Here is a 20,688-nt window from a genome sequence, read left to right on the forward strand (position 1 = left end):
AACTGTACATATGTTAATTAACTGTTTAGGCCTTGTGATTGTTCCCATCAGCAGGTCACTATTGTGTAATGCACAAAGAATTAATCCAAGAATTGTCCAAAGTCTGATCATAATACAGTGTTACCTGTCTGTCCCTCTCCTTGATCCTGAAGTCCTTACTCATCTGAGTAGTTCAATGGACTTCCGTGGGACTTCTTAGGTGAGTAAAGGCTGCAGACCTGGGCCCATTGTCCCTTGCCTCCTCTTTTGAAGTTTCTGTCTCTGATTTTTGGATCATTTTTGGCTTTTCAGTTAGTTTGGTTTGCCCTTAAGAGCCCATTGGCCCTTTAAGATCTCTCCAACAGCATAAATAATTGGGAGGATATTGCAGGTTTGTCCGGAGAGTTAAATCATCTCCGCCATTTCTCACACTTTCCTCCAATGCCAGGTAGCTACACTAAGAAGCTGCCCTTTCACTTCTCAAGGAGCTGACAGCTGGCCCTGCAAATCCCCCAGGGCCATGAGAGGCAAAGGCACTGGAATACACACCTCTTTCCAGCTCCCTGCTTGTGCCCCTTCCAGACTCTCCAGTTAACTAGTTATTCACTTTTTCTCTCTTGGGAAGTAACAGCCTCTAGGCTGTCATTCTCCCACCTCTCTCCTTGTTTTATTGCTTTCATTCTTCCTGTGGGCCTGGTGCCATCTATCTACCTTGCTTAAAAATACACCCCCTGCCTGGGGATCTGCTGCGTGGAATCCCAGCAGGCTGTGCTAGTAAATCCCAATGCAGGATCAGGGCCACATTTTGCAGCTAGATCAAGTGAAAATATTTCTATTGAAATAGTGCATTGAATTTCTCTCTGGCTTTTCTCTCCTTTCAATTCTTCCTTTGCCTTCACGAAATCACAAGTGCCAACTCATGTATTCATTGGTATTAATTATCATTATTAGGCCAGATCTGTAGGCAGTTTTTACTCGGCCCTCACTCAGGCAAATTCTCACTTATTTCACTGGATTTGTCACGAGCCCCTCATATCTGGGGCAGGGACTGGAGGATCAGGCCCCACAGATGGAAGCGGATCCCAGGCACACAGAGCTGCATGGAAACAAGAGGGTGTTTGGAACAAATGGGATTTTTAAAATGTGATTAGAAGCTGAAAAGTCCAAGCCCCACCTGCCTCCTGTAATTCCTTCACTAAGGGAAATGAAAATGACAGAATGTTCTTCTGCTATTCTGTGCATGGGGAGGGAAATCCAGGCTTTAGAGTTTTGCCATTGACTTCAGGGGGGCCAGAATTTCCCCCAGAATTTCACTGTGCTTGAGCAAGGGAAATCCAGCCCTGGTGGAAGTCCACTGAAGACATGGAGAGATTAATAGTGCTAACCAAGAGCGACGGTGGGGGATGGTCAAGGGCTTTCTGCAGGCTGTACATTGTCCTGGGCTTCCCCTCTGGGTAGCTGCTGCTAATCTGTCCCTGCTCCCTTCTCACCCACTGGCCAGCCCTACCACATTTCAGGCAGGGTTGTTGGAGGAATGAACTCTTCTGCCCTCTCCCTGTACTGCCCCTTTCACCTCCCCTATCTCTCCAGCTCACCTCCTGCTGCTCCTCCTCCCCTCCACACACACCCTTTGCCAGGGAGCAGGTTGGGAAACTCCGCCAAACGGCTTCTCACGCAAACCAGGGCAATCGTTAACCTGAGTCTGAGCTGGGGCCTGGGCAGAAAGTGAATTGAGGTCTCTGAGAAGCTTTGACCCCCTGTGGCAGGTTTCACTCAGAGGCCAGCTGGCCTGGGGGGCAGGCCCTGGCCCATCAATTCCCAGTGCTCCAGAGTTCTCCTGTACGGAAAGGGAGGTAGGTCCCTCTCCCTTCTCTCTCCACTGGGTCTCAGCCCAGGGCCCAAGCAGGAGAGGCCTGGAGTGCCTTGGTCACTGCAGCTGACCGCCAGCCTGGGCCGTTTCCTACCTCCCTGCTCTCTCTTCAGTCTGGGGAGTGGTCAGAGCCTGCTATCCCCACACCTAGACTTTCCAGCAGCTCAGTCCATCAAACAAGCATTCCCCAGCTCTCTTCCTATGCCCTGACATCCTCCCTCAGCAGGGAGTGGGGGACGGGAAAAGGGGCAGACCCCTACTCTCCTGGTTGGGTCTTACCCATGGTCCAGACCCTCTCCTGGGGATTGCTTTGTCCCCAGAAGCTGCAAACTGGTTTCCTCCCTTCGACCAGCCTCTCCATTCTCCTTCCCTGCTTGATTGTCAGAGAGCCCCCCTTTGGAGCAGCTGAGGGGCCCAGCACTGCTTCTACCCTCCCTCAGTCGCTGTGTGGAATCGGGAAACCCCATCACACACACACATCTCTGCCCTTGACATGGACAAGAGAGGGGCCATGTGAAAGTTTCCCTCGCACTGGCTGCTCAGGCAATTCTGCTCTGATTCCCATTGCAGACCTGGTTACCTGTTACCTTAGGTGCTGCTGCTGAGGCCTGGCATGAATATCACACATTTGAGCAGCAACCCCTTAAGCCCCTATGGGCACCAAATCATTCTTCGCCCTCGGGCTCTGTTTCCTTTACATCCAAAAAGAGCTCTCCAACCTGGAGACTTTCATAAACAACCAACCCTCCACACAAATGGACTTTACCAAAATAAAACAGGAGATCTACATTACACACTTCACCTCTCTACAAAGGAAAAAGGACCGTAAGCTGTCTAAAATCCTACCTGCCACATGGGGCCACAACAGTGGTACCCCTAACTCACCCAGCAATATCGTCAATTTATCCAGCTACACACTCAACCCAGCAGAAGAGTCTGTCCTATCTCGGGGACTCTCTTTTTGTCCCAGCACCCCTACGAACATGATACAGTTCTGCGGTGATCTGGAAGCCTACATTCTCAGCCTCTAACTCAAAAAATACTTTCAAGATAACACTGAACAGTGCACTGATACACAGATACCCTCCCACCAACAACACAGGAAGAAGAACTCCACATGGATTCCTCCTGAGGGTCGAAATGACAGTCTGGACCTATACATAGAATGCTTCCGCCGATGTGCACAGGCAGAAATTGTGGAAAAACAACATCGCTTGCCTCATAACCTAAGTCATGCAGAACGCAATGCCATCCACAGCCTCAGAAACAACTCTGACATTATAATCAAAGAGGCTGATAAAGGAGGTGCTGTTGTCATCATGAACAGATCTGACTACCAGAAGGAGGCTGCCAGACAACTCTCCAATATCAAATTGTACAGGCCACTTTCCTCAGATCCCACTGAGGAATATACTAAGAAACTGCACCATCTACTCAGGACACTCCCTACACTAACACAGGAACAAATCAACATACCCTTAGAGCCCCGACCGGGGTTATTCTATCTACTACCCAAGATCCACAAACCTGGAAATCCTGGATGCCCCATCATCTCTGGAATTGGCACACTCACTGAAGGACTATCCGGATATGTGGACTCTCTGCTCAGACCCTATGCCACCAGCACTCCCAGCTATCTCCGTGACACCACTGATTTCCTGAGAAAACTACAATACATTGGTGATCTCCCAGAAAACACCATCCTAGCCACCATGGATGTGGAGGCTCTCTACACAAACATCCCACACACAGACGGAATACAAGCTGTCAGGAAGAGTATCCCTGATGATGACACAGCACAACTTGTTGCTGAGCTCTGTGACTTTATCTTCATGCACAATTATTTCAAATTTGATGACAATATATGCCTCCAGACCAGTGGCACCGCCATGGGCACCCGCATGGCTCCACAATATGCCAACATTTTTATGGCTGACCTGGAACAACGCTTCCTCAGCTCTCGTCCACTCACGCCCCTTCTCTACCTATGCTACATTGATGACATCTTCATTATCTGGACTCATGGGAAGGAGACTCTGGAAGAATTCCACCATGATTTCAACAGCTTCCACCCCACCATCAACCTCAGCCTGGACCAATCTACACGGGAGGTCCACTTCCTAGAAACCACAGTACAAATAAGTGATGGTCATGTTAACACCACCCTATACTGAAAACCCACCAACCGCTATGCCTACCTTCATGCCTCCAGCTTCCACCCCGGACACACCACACGATCCATTGTCTACAGCCAAGCGCTGAGGTACAACCGCATCTGCTCCAACCCTTCAGACAGAGACCAACACCTACAAGATCTTCACCAAGCATTCTCAAAACTATGATATCCGCACAAGGAAATAAGGAAACAAATCAACAGAGCCAGACCTGTACCCAGAAGCCTCCTGCTACAAGACAAGCCCAAGAAAGAAACCAACAGAACTCCACTGGCCATCACCTACAGTCCTCAGCTTAAACCTCTCCAACGCATCATCAGAGATCTACAACCCATCCTGGACAATGATCCCTCGCTTTCACAGACCTTGGGAGGCAGGCCAGTCCTTGCCCACAGACAACCCGCCAACCTTAAGCATATTCTCACTAGCAACCACACACCACACCCTAACAACTCTAACTCAGGAACCAATCCATGCAACAAACCTCAATGCCAACTCTGCCCACATATCTACACCAGCAACACCATCACAGGACCTAACCAGATCAGCTACAACATCACCGGTTCATTCACCTGCACGTCCACCAATGTTATATATGCCATCATGTGCCAGCAATGCCCCTCTGCTATGTACATTGGCCAAACTGGACAGTCACTACATAAAAGGATAAATGGACACAAGTCAGATATCAGGAATGGCAATATACAAAAACCTGTAGGAGAACACTTCAACCTCCCTGGCCACACAATAGCAGATGTAAAGGTAGCCATCTTACAGCAAAAAAACTTCAGGACCAGACTCCAAAGAGAAACTGCTGAGCTTCAGTTCATCTGCAAATTTGACACCATCAGATCAGGATTAAACAAAGACTGTGAATGGCTAGACAACTACAAAAGCAGTTTCTCCTCCCTTGGTGTTCACACCTCAACTGCTAGCAGAGGACCTCACTCTCCCTGATTGAACTAACCTCGTTATCTCCAGTCTGATTCTTGCCTGCATATTTATACCTGCCTCTGGAAATTTCTATTACATGCGTCTGACGAAGTAGGTATTCACCCACGAAAGCTTATGCTCCAATACATCTGTTAGTCTTAAAGGTGCCACAGGACTCTCTGTTGCTTTTTACAGATCCAGACTAACACGGCTACCCCTCTGATACTTGACTATTGTCCTGTGATCTCTGTAGAAGATCATCTGTTGGAGCCTCGACCTCCATGTTACTCAGACTCCTTTCCTCCCTGGGGGTAAGCACAAACGTCAGAACATCGACTTGGGTTCCTGACTGCACAGGGGTGCCCTGGCTAGACCTGACTAGGGGGCTGGGCAGCGCCTGTGGTCAGGAGATATATAAGGAGGCTTGGGAGCCAGGGAAAAGGAGAGTCAGGCCAGGAACAGGGAGGCCTGGGTGTTGGAGACTCAGGCCAGAGAAAGGGCCAGGGGGTGCCGCTATCCTGTATAAGGAGCAGAGAACTGGGAGAGAACAGAGGCTGAAGGCAGCTAAGGGCCTGCACAGTGGTAGTGAGGGCATTTCCTGCCAATCTCTAGGAGTGCCGGGGTGAAGGCCCAGGAGAGCGGCCATGTGGCCATTGTCCCAGGAGTCGGGAGATGAACCCAGGAGGGAAATGAGACTTGAATTAGGCTCGTGGTGGGTGGATGTGGTTTGCATTACTGCTGCCTTTGAGTTCTTGTAGGGGATATAGGGGTACACACAGGAGCCCTTCATTTGAAAGAACATTGGGGTCTGGAGAAGAGTCTAAAGTGACGGACGGTGGCAGAGCCAGCAGTGTTCTGAGTTGCAATGGGGGACTTTCACCTGTGAGATTCTCAGCCTGAGAGAGTATGGGAGGAGTGTTTGGCAGGACCCTTGGGAGTGTGTGTGTGGGGGAAAGGACTGTGGCAGGGTGCCTTCAGGACATATGTCTGCTATGGGGGGCACTTGAGTGGGGCCTGATCTGTACCACTTGGAAAAGCTCACTCAGTGAGATATAACCAAGCAGAAACCTTAAACAACCATCTGATTTTGTAAGACATCTTGGGTCAGATTTCCCCCAAAAAGAGCTGAATTGGAGTCATTTCAGCTGCCAGGGATCAGCATTGTATTGCGGTAGCACCTAGGAGTCCCAGTCTAGACTTTGACCCCTCCCCCCCGTGCTAGGCGCTGTACAAACACAGACAGTCCCTGCCCCAAACCATTTACACCAGTGGTCCCCAAACATTTTTGCTCATGCACCCCCCTTACCTGGTCCCTCGGAACTGCGGTCGGGAGCCAGGGCTGGATGTGGGGCCAAAGCCACGGTGGGGAGTTGGGGCCAGGGCTAGAGCCGTGCTCAGGAGCCAGGAACTGGGAGCGGGGCCATGGCCAGGAACCAGGAGCCGGGAACTGGGAGCCGCGTCTGGGAACCAGAAGCCAGGAGCCACGGACAGGAGCGGGGCCACGGTCAGGGCCAGGAGCAGAGCTGGGGGCAGAGCAGGGCTGGGGGGCACTCCCTCCCCACCCCCTGTGGGGGCTGGCCTGGGCACCACTGTGCCTCCATTAATGTTCCTCCTACAGTTTGGGGACCACTGCCTTACACTCTACCTCTGAACATCAATCGCAAGATGGCTCAAGCTGAGCACCCAAAATATGGAGACGTTCAAAGCCAGAGGCTGCTCCCGAGAAATTTGACTCACAGGCTGCAGTTCTCACATCTGTGTTTCCTCTAAGTTCTCCATCAAATAAAATCAATATTCATTCTCCCCTCCGCTGGCCTTTCCCCAGCTGATTCCAGGTCCCAAAACAGCACATGGCCCAATCAATTTTTAGAAGCCCAGGAGTGGAAGCTAGTTTTTGGAGACCTCTCCACAGGGTTTACAAGTATCTTATATCTAACAGGCAAGGGAAATCTCCCCTCTCTGTCCCCACATTACATCTACCCATTTACATGGGGGCTGTATCAGTGTAGCCATATCAGACAAAGTGGGTGAGTTAGCCCAGAGACTGGGGCTGAAAACCTGCCCCTCTATGGAGCTGGAGGCTGCAAAGTCACCTCCCCTGTGCTCTGGGGGAATTTCTTCTCCTATAAGGAATGTGTCAGGTAGGCGTCTTCTGCTTCTGTGTCTGCAGTGGGTTTTCACTCCGTGTGTGAGAGGCATGGACGAGTCAGGGTCTTTCTGCTGGTTGCACCTTGCCCTGGACTTTCCCAAAGTGCAGCTCTTGCTTATCTGCCCCTGCTGCCTTCTCACGCAATATCACATCCTGCCATGTGTCAAAGGTGCTTGCAGAGGAACAAATGCCTCTGCTCTCTCCCCCACCTCCCAGTCACCCTTGAACTCTCCCCCCTTCTGTTCCCAAACTCACCCTGTTTGGCTGCAGGGGAAACAGTGGTGAAATTCAGCCAAATGGCTTCTCACGCGAACCTGGGCAATCTTTAACCTGATACTGAGCCGGGGGCAGGGGAGGGCTGCCTCTGAATGGGCTCCTGATACGCTACACTCTCCAGTCCTGATTGCAGACCACAAACCCCTCTGCACCGTCCTGCCCTCTGTCTCTGCCATCCTGACCTCACCTCCCCCTCGCTGCCGCCCCCACCATGCTCACTCTGCCCTCCAGCACCACAGCCACTAGAGTTGTGTTGGGAGCGAGCAAACTCTTCATGAATCAGTTCAAAAAAACACATCCAGAGAAGATGGTCTTTTAATGAAGTTCTTTACTGAAAAGAACTGCTTGGCTGGGCAATGGGCAGGTGGCCATATGCCTGAGACAGGGGACATCCTGCCAGGGCAAAGGAGCATGTTCTGGTCCTCTCGACCACAGTGCCATGTGCACCCTAGTCTCTGCCATCCAGCCTTTGCTGCTGAGGGTGAAATATGCATTGGGCAGCTGGAGGCTGGCCATGGCCCCTGCCCATGCAGACTAAGGGTCTGCCCCACAGCCCACTGAAGTCAATGGAAAGATGCCCAGCTGACTTCTTTGATGGGCTCTGGATCAGGTCCAGCACAAGGAGGAGACTCTGTTAATTATTTTGTAGCTAATCATTCTGGAGTTCCAAGACAAGTGGCTTGGGGGATACTTTTGCAGTGCAACAGGAGGATGGTTGACCAACCAGGTTTCAGGGGAGGTGCATAGAAAGCTGTCTGAAAGTGATCCTTCAAGCTGCCTGGGAAGGAGAACCTAGTTCACTGTCCAGAAGAGCGAGTTCCAGACACATTGGGGAGAGACGCCTCACGCCATCACCAAAGAACTTCTAGCCACAGGTGGGAACTCCAACCTAAGCACCATCCCTCCTTTGGGACACACAGGTACTGTAGGCTGCTTCACACAGCTCCTTATCTTTGCAATATATTAAAAAAACAAGGGTTAGTTTAAATGCTTGTGGGGGACGGTGGAAAGTGGCTGTCCAGGGTGGGTCTCTCTCAGATGTGTTGTATGTGTGGATCGCTGGCCCAGGTATTCCAAAGCAATTTTGGGGTCTTCCATTTTACAGGAGCCCAATTTGAGACTTCTTAAAAGGGGGTCTGATGTTCAGAAAGTGCTGAGCACCCACGCTCTGAAAACCAGCCCTCCAGGGCACCCAAAACCAGAGTCCACCAAAACCACTAGTCACTTTGGAAAAGCTTGGCCAGTATTCTGATAACAAGAGTCCAAATAACCCTAACCGTTCAGCTCAAAGAACATATGTGAAGGCTGTAATTATGCAATAGCCTGAATAACTGGGGCTCTTTCAAGACAGAAAACTTACTCAGAACTCAGCAGACCTGTCTTTATGCAAATCCCTATAGAATTTAACAGGGAAAAAACCAATAGGATTCTATAGCAATCTAAGAGAGTTCAATAAAAATCCTTGTAAAAACCAACAGAATTTAACAGAGAGAGCTTTTCTATAGGTTTTTGGGACTGCCCCCTATACAATTCTCTAGCAGAGATCTCATTTTGGATTAAATTCTAGAGGATGATCCAAAACCAATGGGAAGGAGATCATTTGATAATAGAGTCGACAGGATGAAGGGAGGTAAAATAGGTTTTACTTTTAGTCCTGAGTTAGACAGCAGGAAATCAATCCTAGATCAGTCAATACAGTTCAATGCACTACTCTGCGCAACAAAACATCACTTTTCATGGGATTGGCTCATCGGCGTTTCTCCACTCTTCCCACAAATATCACTGCAATTCCTTCCAGGCACAAAACACCCTCCCTGAACTGAGTCACAATCCTTTCCTCCTTCACCCTCTCAGCCCGGGCCACCTTCAAGAAACTAGCCAATTTTAGATGGCTTGGGGTCATTGACATTCATGGAGCCCTGAGATTATAGAGCTCAAACAAATCAGCTTGCTGAAAAATTTCAACGGCTTCAAAATGTTGACCAAAAGTGGAGAACATTTTCTTGGATTTATTTGTTTAATTTGATTTGCAATTTCCCTCCCTCCTCCATTTTTCAACCAATGCAACTTGTTTATAACTCAGGTAAGAACTATCTGGTCTATGTAATGGTGTGATCTTCTCATTGCTCCACTAATGCTTCCTCCCCAATTCCCTCATCTGGTTACTTTCACATCTTTTTTTCAAACTAGTGAACTCTTTAAGGCAGGGGCTGTGTCTTTCTGTACTAGAGCAATAGGAACATGATCCTGACGACAGCTGTTGGGTGCTCCTGCAATGCAAATAATAAATCATTAGCATTAATTCTGATAGTGAAATACACGCCCAATTTGGGCACAGAAAACACTTGGATTAAGATCCCTTTGAACTCAACAGTATAGTGGCCACCTTCAATATCGGTTCTATTGGCTCTGCAAAAGGGATGGGTTAGAGTTACAGTTTCAGTAGGGTGATGGTATCCGAAGCGCTCTCGGTTTCCTAGAGCAGTGGTTTTCAAACTTCGGGTCGCGACTCAGTACTGGGTCGTGGAATGGAAGACACTGGGTCGCAGCGGCTCTGGTCAGCACCGGCTAAGGCATGCTAGTTCCTACCTGTTCTGCACTGTGCCCCGGAGGCCCCTTCCTGCACCCCAAACCCTCATCCCTGGCCCCACCCCAGAGCCTGCACCCCCAGCCCTGAGCCCTGACCCCTTCGCACACCCCAGTTCCCTCCCACACCCTGAACCACTCATTCCCAGCCCCACCCCACAGCCCTCACCCCAACCCTCTGCCCCAGCCTTGAGCCCCTCCCACACCCCAAACCCCTCATCCCCAGCTCTGTTGGATCCTGGACATTAACAATTTTCTTCAACTACGTCGCCAGAAAAAAAGTTTGAAAACCGTGTCTTAGAGGACTGTTAGTTATCAAGGGAGGTGTGTTTTCCCAGCTAGAGAAAGTGTGTATATCCATGAGTGTCAGTGTAAATACTTCATCTCAGCTGTGTCTCTTGTGGGCCATATGAGGAGAACGGGGCAGGCAGTAGGTGGATTTGGTTCCAATTCTCTCTCTTTATCGGATCCTCCTTCCCAGGTAAGACCAAGGTACAGTTTCCTCTTCTCTGTCAAGGGCTCCTCAGTGGATTTCACCAGGATCCCGGCACCTGCAGTCCCTTGAGTTCAGAGGTAGCTTCATTTGGTTGAGGGGGATCTGGCTATGGAACAAAACTTCCAGGGAAGAGCAGGCAAATCGGAGTCTGATCACCTATAGGGAAGGCTAGGATTTTGTCAGGGATGTTTTTAGTAAAAGTCATGGACAGATCACTGCAATAAACAAAAATTCAGGGAAGCCCTGCCCTGTCCCTGACTTTACTAAGAACATCCCTGACAGAATGGGGAGGGAAGAAGGTCCAGCTCCCTGCCCCCCCGCAACGGCTGGGAGCTGCGGGGACCCCATTGCCTAGTAGCTGGGTGGGGTCCCCCTGCCGCCCTGCGGGGCTGGGAGCTGCGGGGAGCCCCCTGCCAGCTCTGAGCAGCTCCGGGGTCCCTCTGCCTCCGGCGCGGGAGGCTGGGAGCTGCGGGGGCTGCTAGCTGCGGCGGAGGAGCTCCCCCCCCCAAGCAGTTTCGGGATCCCTCTGCCACCGCAGGCTGGGAGCTGGGGGTTGGGGGCTGCCAGCGATGGCGGCTGGGTAGCTTAGGGGTCGCCCCGGACCGCGGCGGCCGGTCAGTTGCGGGGGTCCCGCCACCCGCCACTGCTGGACAGCGGCGGGAGGGTGCCCTGCCGCCCGCGCAGGCTCGGAAGTCGCTGGAAGTCACGACTGCAGCGGCAAAGGGACCCCGGAGCTGCTCAGCGCTGGCAGGGGGCTCCCCGCAGCGCCCAGCCCCACAGAGCAGCAGGGGACTCCCAGCCACTGGGCAATGGGGTCCCCGCAGCTCTCAGCCGCTGCAGGGGGGGGGGAGGATAGACCCTCCCCATTTTGTCAGGGATGTTTCTAGTAAAGTCAGGGACAGGGCAGGGCTTCCCTGTGTTTTGTTCATTGCAGTGACCGATCCAGGACTTTTATTAAAAACATCCCTGACCAAATCTTAGCCTGCCCTTACCTATAGGAAATGCTGCAAAACCTTCCTCTCTGAAAATGCCTTTCCGCCCTCGGAGTGACCCGCACTCTCAAATCCCCTTCTGCCGCCAAACTCCTGCCAAAAATAGACACCACAATTTACCCCAAGCAGAGTTTTTACTCTGGAAAGAGAGAAGTGCCAGAGACGCCATCAAATCCACTGGAGACTTTGCTACTGCTACTGACTTTATGGAGTTCAGATACTACAGTAACAGGGGGCAGCATAAAACCCAAGGGCCCCTGACTGAGCTCTGGGTTTTCACTCAGCAAGCAGCCCCCTGTCAGGTGTCCCCCTCCCAGCTGGGAGAAGGATAAAGAGACCAGTTAGTGAGACTCCAGGCCCGGATCACCAGTTTCAGGAGTGCAGCGCTATGTCAAAGCCACCAGTTGCACCCTGGCTCTAAGGAATAACTGTTGTATCTCCTGTAGCACTGGGGGTAAATGTTAGGGGCAGATCCTGGGCTAGCTCCATTCAATCAATTAAGCTGAACTGATTTATCCTAGCTGAGGATCAGGCCCCAACTCCTTAAGGGCAATCAATGGAAGGATCTGAGTGTTCTGCTGTAGAGGGTCTAGGACCTAGGCCCGGGGAGGCCCTGGGTTACAGACACTGCTGCATTACCACCACAGGAGACAGACAGACAAAGTAGCCCCTTACTGCTCCTGCAAAGTCAGGCCCCACAGGAAGTCCTAGAGGGACTCCCAGGACAGACCCTGGATCACCTGATTGGCTCACATCCACTACTTAAGACAGGCAGTATAAGCGACACATGTGGGTGGTGGTGGGGCATGTGAGGTCAAATTGTGTCCCCTCCTCCCCCCACCCAGATTTCTGCTCGGCCTGCCGGGGGAGAGGGGCTCTGTCCTTCTCCTGCTGTGCCTGTCCCCTGGCATGCTCGGCCCCTGTTCCTGGCAGCTGGGCCCAGACGGGGAGTGGAAGGGGTGGGATGGAGTCAATTATGACACTGTCTGAAGGTGGTGGCTCTGGGGCACTGCTCTGTCCAGTGCGGTGGCTGCCTGCGAGAACCAAGCTGGGGACTTGGCAGCGGCCCATCCCTTCCACTCCCCACCCAGGCCCGGTTGCCAGGGAGAGTGGCCGAGTGAGCCCTAAACTTGCCAGTGGAAGGACAGAGCCTCTCGCCCCCCTGCAGGTAACTCTGGTGGGGTAAGGAGAGCACGGTGGTCCCCATGCTGGGCACAGGGGTTGCTGGGGAAGGCGCTGGGAGCAGGTTCCCTGGCTTCTGCTCAGCTGGAGGTAGGAGCATTGCCTGTGACCCGACCCGCCCCTGCTGAGGTGTCTGTGAGCTCCAGGGACACTGGTGCTGTAAGTCTCCCTGGGCTGGGGCTGGCCCTGGTCCCAGCCAGGCCCAGAGGCACATGCTCCCCACTCCTGTGGCCCCAGCCCCCCAGGAGCAAGTGGGAATGGCTACCGTGGCCCAGGGAGGTGGGGCTGGAAGTTCCTCCTGGAGGCGACACCAGGGCATCACATCACACCTCCCTTTACATTGTGCCCCCCCCCCACCCCCAGTATCAGGAGGAATGAATCATCTATGGCTGGGTGGATTGTCTAAGAAACTATGCAGACTCCTTGTTGCATCTGCATTGGACACTGCTCCTTGCCTCTCTCCTGCAATCTGCATCCAACCCTGCTCCACTCCTGTCTTGTCCTTGGCTCCTGCCCTCGCTCCCAATTCCTGCCTTGCTCCTGTTCCTTGCCTCATCTCTGGTTCCTGCCCCTGTGTCCCGCTCCTGATCATTGCCTGTTAATTTCCGCTCTGATCATTGTCTCAGCTCCTGACTCTGACCCTTAGGCCAGATTGTCTATGTCCCGATTCCTAACAATCAGTGGCCAGAGAGGATAATGATGAAGCAGTAGATTCCTCCCCCACTTCTCCCAGGGTTCAGATAATGCTGACAGGTCCTGTGTATTTCAAACTGCCCTGTCAATTTCTCTTCACTCCATGGCTGGACCGCAGTAAACCAATCAACTCCACAAAGAAGAAAGTGAAATGTTAATTGGCACCTCAAGTCTCTGCAGTTCTTGAGCTCTTTCTACCTGCAAATCCCCAAGAGCATCACAAATATTTTGTTAATAAATTTATCTCCACAACACCCCTGAGGTTATAAATATGATTATTCCCATTTTGCCAATGGGAAACAGAGGCACAATGGGATGAAGCGACTTGCCCAAGGTTCCCCAGGAAGTTTGTGGTAGAACCAGGATTTGGACCCAGATCTCCTGACTCCTGTCCTGTGCTTTTGGAACTAGAACTAGTGTAGAAGGAATGTCCCAGCAGGTAAGAGGCTCTAGGGTCAAAGGGCTGGATCCCTGCTAATGGCCAACCTACGGGAAGGGTTTATGAAGAAGGAATCCCCCAAAGTTCTAATGCAAGGAGGCCTGAGTGTGTCATGGCCCTGTGTGGAGTCTGGCTCACTTGAGGCATAAGGCTAGTATTTCCTTAGCAGCCTGAGGAAGTGAGACACCCAACACCCTCCCTTTGTTTAATTTTCTCAGGCTTCTTAGGCCCTTGAAGATGAAGGCTGCAATGTCACTGGTGGGAAGCCAGGGCATTATCTCAGTCACTGAGATCCTTATTGCCTTGGCTGTCTTCTGTCTGACGTTCATGGTCATCAGATCCTTCCGGCAGCAGATCCCCAAGGGGCTGAAGAGGCTCCCAGGACCAAGGGGTTACCCCCTGATAGGCAACGTGCTGGAGCTGGGGAGCAATCCACACCTGACCTTGACTCAGATGAGCCAGAAGTATGGAGATGTGATGCAGATACAAATCGGCACCAGACCTGTGCTGGTGCTGAGTGGGTTGGACACCATCAAACAAGCCCTGGTGAAGCAAGGGGAGGACTTCATGGGGCGCCCTGATCTCTACAGCTTTCACAATGTTGGAGATGGCCAGAGCTTGGCCTTCAGCACTGATTCAGGGGAGGTGTGGAGAGCTCGCAGGAAGTTGGCCCAGAATGCCCTGAAGACCTTCTCTGTCTCACCCAGCCCCAACTCTTCGTCCACCTGCCTCCTCGAGGAGCATGTCTCCAAAGAAGCTGACTACCTAGTAAGAAAGTTCCTGCAACTGACGGAGGAGAAGAAGAGGTTTGACCCCTATCGGTACGTGGTGGTCTCTGTGGCCAATGTCATCTGTGCCATGTGCTTTGGCAAGCGTTACGACCATGATGACCAGGAGCTGCTCAGCATAGTGAATGTGACGGATCAATTTGGGGATGTGGCTGCCTCTGGCAATACAGCGGATTTCATCCCAGTGCTCCAGTATCTCCCCAACAGCACCATGAAGAAATTTATAGAATTCAACAAGAGGTTCCTCAGGCTCCTGCAGGACATTGTCAAAGAGCACTACGAAAGCTTTGAGAAGGTAAGAGCCTAGGGGGGGAATTCGCTCACACCTCAGATGAGCTTCTGTACTGTGCCCTTCAGCTTCTGCGAGTACTTTTCCTCTTGCAGCAGGCTGTCCTGTAGCAAATATAAACACTCACCGGTGTTTCTATGATGGCCATTCAAAACTTCATAGAAAGAGTGGGATAAAATTTATACCCTTGTCCAAATACACAGGTCCCTACCAACTGAGCTAAAGAAGAATATCCATTAGCTGTTAGCAACACAGGGCCTAGTACCTATGACACACTGTTGAGCAGTACTGATGTCAATCAATAGAGGGCAATGGTGCACTGACACACTAGCCTGTCCGTTCCAGCATCCACCTAAATAAAAGTCTGGAAAGGTGCAGGGTGAAAGGTTATGCTGCTTTTTAGCCAACCTGTCTAGCCAAAATGGCATTTTATTACCTCTATGAATTTTATAAATGAATCTTCATCTTATCTATTATAGGACCATCTTAGGACACAAATTACCCTAGTTTCTATACCAATAAGTTTCTCTCCCTAGGCACATATTGAGAGTTAATTTGCTTAGCATGTTTGTCTTGTATTTTCCAAGAAGAGGATCATTCTGACATCCTGCACTTTCAAGCTGTATATTCTCATCTCCTTATTTTTATGGTTCAGTGAAATGTTACCTACTGACTGTAGGGGAAGAAAATATTTTCCTGACCTCCTATTCCTGTCATGACTGGAATTTACTTGCACTTCTGTGACATGGGGATACTGGACTTTCCAGCACAGCGTCCCTTCTGTAGTAGATTGCTCTTTGTTACCTGTACGATGTACAGTTTACCTGCCTAGTAGTCTGGAATTTCATGCCATCTTCCTCTGGACTTTCCTCTTTCAGGACAACATTCGAGACATCACTGACTCCTTGATTGAGCAAAGTCAGGAGAATAAAGTGGAAGCCAATGCCAACATTCAGCTCCCGAAGGAAAAAATTGTCAACCTGGTCAATGACCTCTTTGGAGCCGGTAAGAACATTCCAATTCAGACTTTCAAATCTGAAACCACTTTCTATTTTTGCATTCCAATAAACTCTGATAAATATTAGCCCTTTTTTGTCCCCCCCATAAGAACACTCCATCCAGATGCTCTCAGTAGCAGAAAACAGATCACATTAGTATTTTCACCCTGACGCCTACCAGCAACGACCCCAAGAGGCTTCCTACTGTTCGAGGAAGAGTTTGTAGGAAGACAGCGCTCAAGGAAAATGAAGCTCCCAAAAGACAGTTTTGTATCCCTATTTACCAGTACTGGTCTTGACTCATCACTAAATTACACTGGGGAAACCCCATTGATTTCATTGAAGTTACACCAGTATAAAACTGAAATAGCACAGTGACGAATCAGCATCACTACGCACAGAGTGGAGCAAGTGTAAAAACTCTTAACTAGGAACTTTCTTATCACAGCTTTTTTGGACAAAAACTTGTGTGCAAGCAAGGAAAATCTGATGACAATCTAAAGTCCGGGGCTTGTATTTTTCCCTTGAGTTGTCTTCATCTAGTTAGTATCTGTCTTTCCTCTCTGTCTGTCTAGGTTTTGACACTGTGACAACAGCTTTGTCCTGGAGCCTCATGTATCTTGTGACTTATCCAGACATTCAGAAAAAGATTCAGGAAGAATTAGGTAACTGTATGTTTTCAGTCACAGAGTTAAAATGCATCTCTCTAGAAGGCTGGATTCCAACCATCCTTTTCCTCCTCTTTATAACCTGTAGATCAGACCATTGGCAGAGAGAGGAGACCCAGACTCTCAGACCGGCCCATGCTGCCTTACACAGAAGCCTTTATCTTAGAGATGTTCAGACATTCCTCCTTCATGCCCTTCACCATTCCTCACTGGTAAGTGCTATGGATGCAGAGGAGATGTAGGGGCATAACGCCTTGAGTGGTCCCTTTATTCAGCATGTCCCTCCATTGATGGTCCTCACAGTGTGAGACAGGCAAAACCCAGCCCTTAGAAAGTACAATAACGCTTATGGAAATAATCTCCTCTGGGCCCAATCCTGACTTAACCGGGCCCAGGAATTGATTGATATGAGAACACAGAGGCAGCTTTTTAAACTTAAGAATCTCACTCTTGTCCTTCAGCACAACGAAAGACACAGTACTGAATGGCTACTACATCCCGAAGGACCTCTGTGTGTTTGTCAACCAATGGCAAGTCAATCACGATGAGTAAGTAAATGCAGAGTCCCTTAGGGTAATAGTGTGCAATCCGTCCATATCAATGTACCAGCCCCCATTTAGTCGCATAGAACATGTCACTACCATGTACCTTCAGTATGACTGGTTGGCACTTGGACAAACAGATCAGGATGATGCTGTTTGTGTGTGGTGTCATCCATGATGTACTAGCCACTTTCCAAGCACACGAGAAGGAATGTTCCCTGCCCCATTGTATCAAAAAAACCAAACCTAGATGAGATGGCTCTGGCTGTATTTCTGTGCTTTCCCCATTCTCCACAGGACTGGGAATTTCTGCTGTGGGAAGACACAGAGATGGCCAGGCAGGGGAGGGGTGAGTGTGTAGCACATTGGAACTGTGCTGCCAAGGAGCACTGGGTGGGCTGATGAGGCCACAGACTCCACGCAGATGGCCCTGGTCCCCATCAAGCTTCTACCTGGATCTGCTGGGTCTGTACGCCTAATTTGCACCCTAGTCCTTGCTGATGAAAGGATCAGGAAGAAATCTCTTGTGAGACAGGAAAAAGACCTGGGAGTCACTGCAGGCAGCTCAATGGAAACCTCTGCTCAGTGTGCAGCGGAGGTGAAAAAGGCAACCAGAATGTCAGGGTGCATAAGGAATGGGGTTGGGAAAAACACTGAAAGCTTGTCTACATGTGGAAATTGACTGGCATAATGGAATAATTATTGGCCTATAGCGATTTTGGTATAACTAATGGCAATTATTCCAGTCAGTTTCCCCATGTAGAGAACATTGGGATGATTATACTGCTCTTCTGTACATCAATGACACCCTCTCCCCTGGAATACTGTGTCCAGGTCTGGTCACCCCATCTCCAAAAGGACAGAGCAGGGATGGAAAGGGTCCAGAAACAGCTAATGGAAAAGGTTAGAGGGCTAGAAAGATTTGTGTATGGAGAGAGACTGAGAAAACTGGGACTATTTAGTTGAGAGGGCAGCTGTATAGGAAGGGGACATGGTAGAGCGTACAAAATAATGATTGGTACAGAGTGCTTCTATTTATCCTCTCATAATAAAGGAGGAAGGGGATATTCAATAGCATCAGAAAGCAGCAAATTTAAAACTGATCAGAGGACTTGATCACAGCCTGCAAGTACCTACCTGGGGAGCAGAAATTTAATAATAGAGGGCTCTCCAATCTATCAGACAGAAGTACAACAAGATCCAATGGCTGGAAGCTGAAGCTAGATGCATTCAGACTAGAAGTCAGGTGCAAATTTTAACGGTCAGGGTAATTAATCATTTGAACAGTTTCCCAAGGGTTGTGGTGGATTCTCCATCACTGGCAATTTATAAATCAAGATGGGATGTTTGTCTGTAAGGTCTGCTGTAGTTCAAACAGGAATGAATTCAGGGAAGTTCTAGGGCCTTTGTTATAAAGGACATCAGACTAGATGACCACAACAGTTCCTTCTGGCCTTATAATATGTGGAATACACAACTGATCTGTGGAAAGCATTGCTACAAGATGCTAGTGAGGTCAAGGGCTTAGCAGGATTCAGAAAAGGATTAGACATTAGCGGATAATGAGAACATTAACCATAACTTCAGAGAGGATTAAAAACATGTTTATAAGGGATCTAACCCCTCAGGCTTCAGTGCAAAAGCCAACCAGTAACATCAAGGCCTTACAGCAGAGGTTAACTTGGCCCGGTGCCTTCTGATGGCTATTTTAAAAGGAAAAGGCATTCTTGAGTGATAAAGGTGCGTGGATAGCAGTGGGTCCTAGGCCCAGTTCTGAAGCTGTTCCTGACACCCATCCAAACTGAATTCCCTGCTGTCCAGCATCCCCTCTCCAGGCAGCGGTAGAACGGAAGTTTCAGGAGCTTTGCTCTTGCTATTCTAGGAAGCTTTGGAAAGAACCATCTAAGTTCGACCCAGAGCGTTTCCTCCATGCCGGAGGGACTGAAGTAAACAAGGCGGATGGTGAGAAGGTGCTGGTCTTTGGCCTGGGGAAGAGGAAGTGCATTGGCGAGACCATTGCCAGATGGGAGGTCTTCCTCTTCCTGACCACCCTGCTGCAGCAGCTGGAGTTCAGCGTCTCTGATGGAGAGAAGGTGGACATCACGCCTCTGTACGGCCTGACAATGAAGCACAAGAGGTGTGAGCACTTCCAGATTAAGCAGCGCTTCCCAATCCAGAGTTCAGAGTGAGTCACCTCTGGACACTGGATGGGGGAAAGCGGAGATCCCATTTGAATTTTTACCCTTAGGGGCCATATGTTAAGATAAATTGGACCCAATATAGCTTCTATCTGATTAATCTGTATTGATTTGTCTTACTCGTCTGTTAACTAGCTCCATCACCCTCACCTGTAGAATCACAACAGACATGCCAGGGTAGCCTGGCTTGTTCACACAGGTGTAACTGCTTTCGGGGGTGATGCATGATAGCTGGGGTTCTCTACTGAATTCCTCTTCGAATGCTACTAAGGTGTATTCCCTTAATGCTTCCTTATAACAGACAGCCAAAAGTTGAAGGTGTCGGGACCACCCATGTGCTTAAAGTTATACATGTGCTTAAGATCTTTGCTAAACTGGAACCTAAGCCTGTCCCAAATGTCATGATGACCTTCATCCAGGTAGAGTATTAAGGTCCATGGACATCTTAGGAGGCAGATCCTCACCTGAAATAAACTCCTTATTGGAGCTAGGACAATTGACTTGACAACTGACGACTAACCCTTGTGTTCAGTCTTGTCTATTACATTGTAGAAGAACAACAACAAGGAGTCTGGTGGCACCTTAAAGACTAACAGATTTATTTGGGCATAAGCTTTCGTGGGTAAAAACCTCACTTCTTCAGATGCATAGAGTGAAAGTTACAGATGCAGGCATTATATACTGACACATGGAGAGACGGGAGTTACTTCGCAAGTGGAGAACCAGTGTTGACAGGGCCAATTCAATCAGGATGGATGTAGTCCACTCCCAATAATAGATGAGGAGGTGTCAATTCCAGGAGAGTGACTTTTAAAAGTCACTATCATTGAATAAAAAAACTTCAGAAACAGACTTCAAAGAGAAACAGCAGAACTAAAATTCATTTGCAAATTGAACACCATTAATCTGGGCTTGAATAGGGACTGGGAGTGGCTGGCTCATTACAGAAGCAGCTTTTCCTCTCCTGGAATTGACACCTCCTCATCTATTATTGGGAGTGGACTACATCCACCCTGATTGAATTGGCCCTGTCAACACTGGTTCTCCACTTGCGAAGTAACTCCCTGCTCTCCATGTGTCAGTATATAATGCCTGCATCTGTAACTTTCACTCTATTGGGAGCATAAGCTTTCGTGCAAGGCATCTGAAGAAGCGAGGTTCTTACCCACGAAAGCTTATGCTCCCAATACTTCTGTTAGTCTTAAAGGTGCCACAGGACCCTCTGTTGCTTTTTACAGATTCAGACTAACACGGCTACCCCTCTGATACATGAGAAGAAAGTGGGGATGAAATTATATTGCATCTTTGAACAAGTGAAAGGAAATAATAGTCAGCCCTAGCTCATATCATCCATAGATCCCAAAGCACTTTGCAAATGAGATCAGTATAAATTTACAGCTGAGGAAAGGAGAGCTGGATAGTGACTTGCTCAAGAT

At 49.6% G+C, this 20,688-nt stretch overlaps 1 protein-coding gene across 1 annotated transcript; it reads left to right on the plus strand.

The window, feature by feature from the left end:
* The first annotated feature begins 13,994 nt into the window (after positions 1-13,994).
* On the plus strand, positions 13,995-19,243 carry LOC135884463 (cytochrome P450 1A5-like). Its single transcript, XM_065411844.1, has 6 exons — positions 13,995-14,852; positions 15,725-15,851; positions 16,420-16,509; positions 16,601-16,724; positions 16,974-17,060; positions 18,937-19,243. Exons 1-6 carry the CDS (start codon positions 14,007-14,009, stop codon positions 19,241-19,243), a joined length of 1,581 nt encoding a protein of 526 aa, XP_065267916.1. The 5' UTR covers positions 13,995-14,006.
* Positions 19,244-20,688: the final 1,445 nt, after the last annotated feature.

Source organism: Emys orbicularis, chromosome 10 (genome assembly GCF_028017835.1).
Source record: "Emys orbicularis isolate rEmyOrb1 chromosome 10, rEmyOrb1.hap1, whole genome shotgun sequence".
Taxonomy (NCBI): Eukaryota; Metazoa; Chordata; order Testudines; family Emydidae; genus Emys; species Emys orbicularis.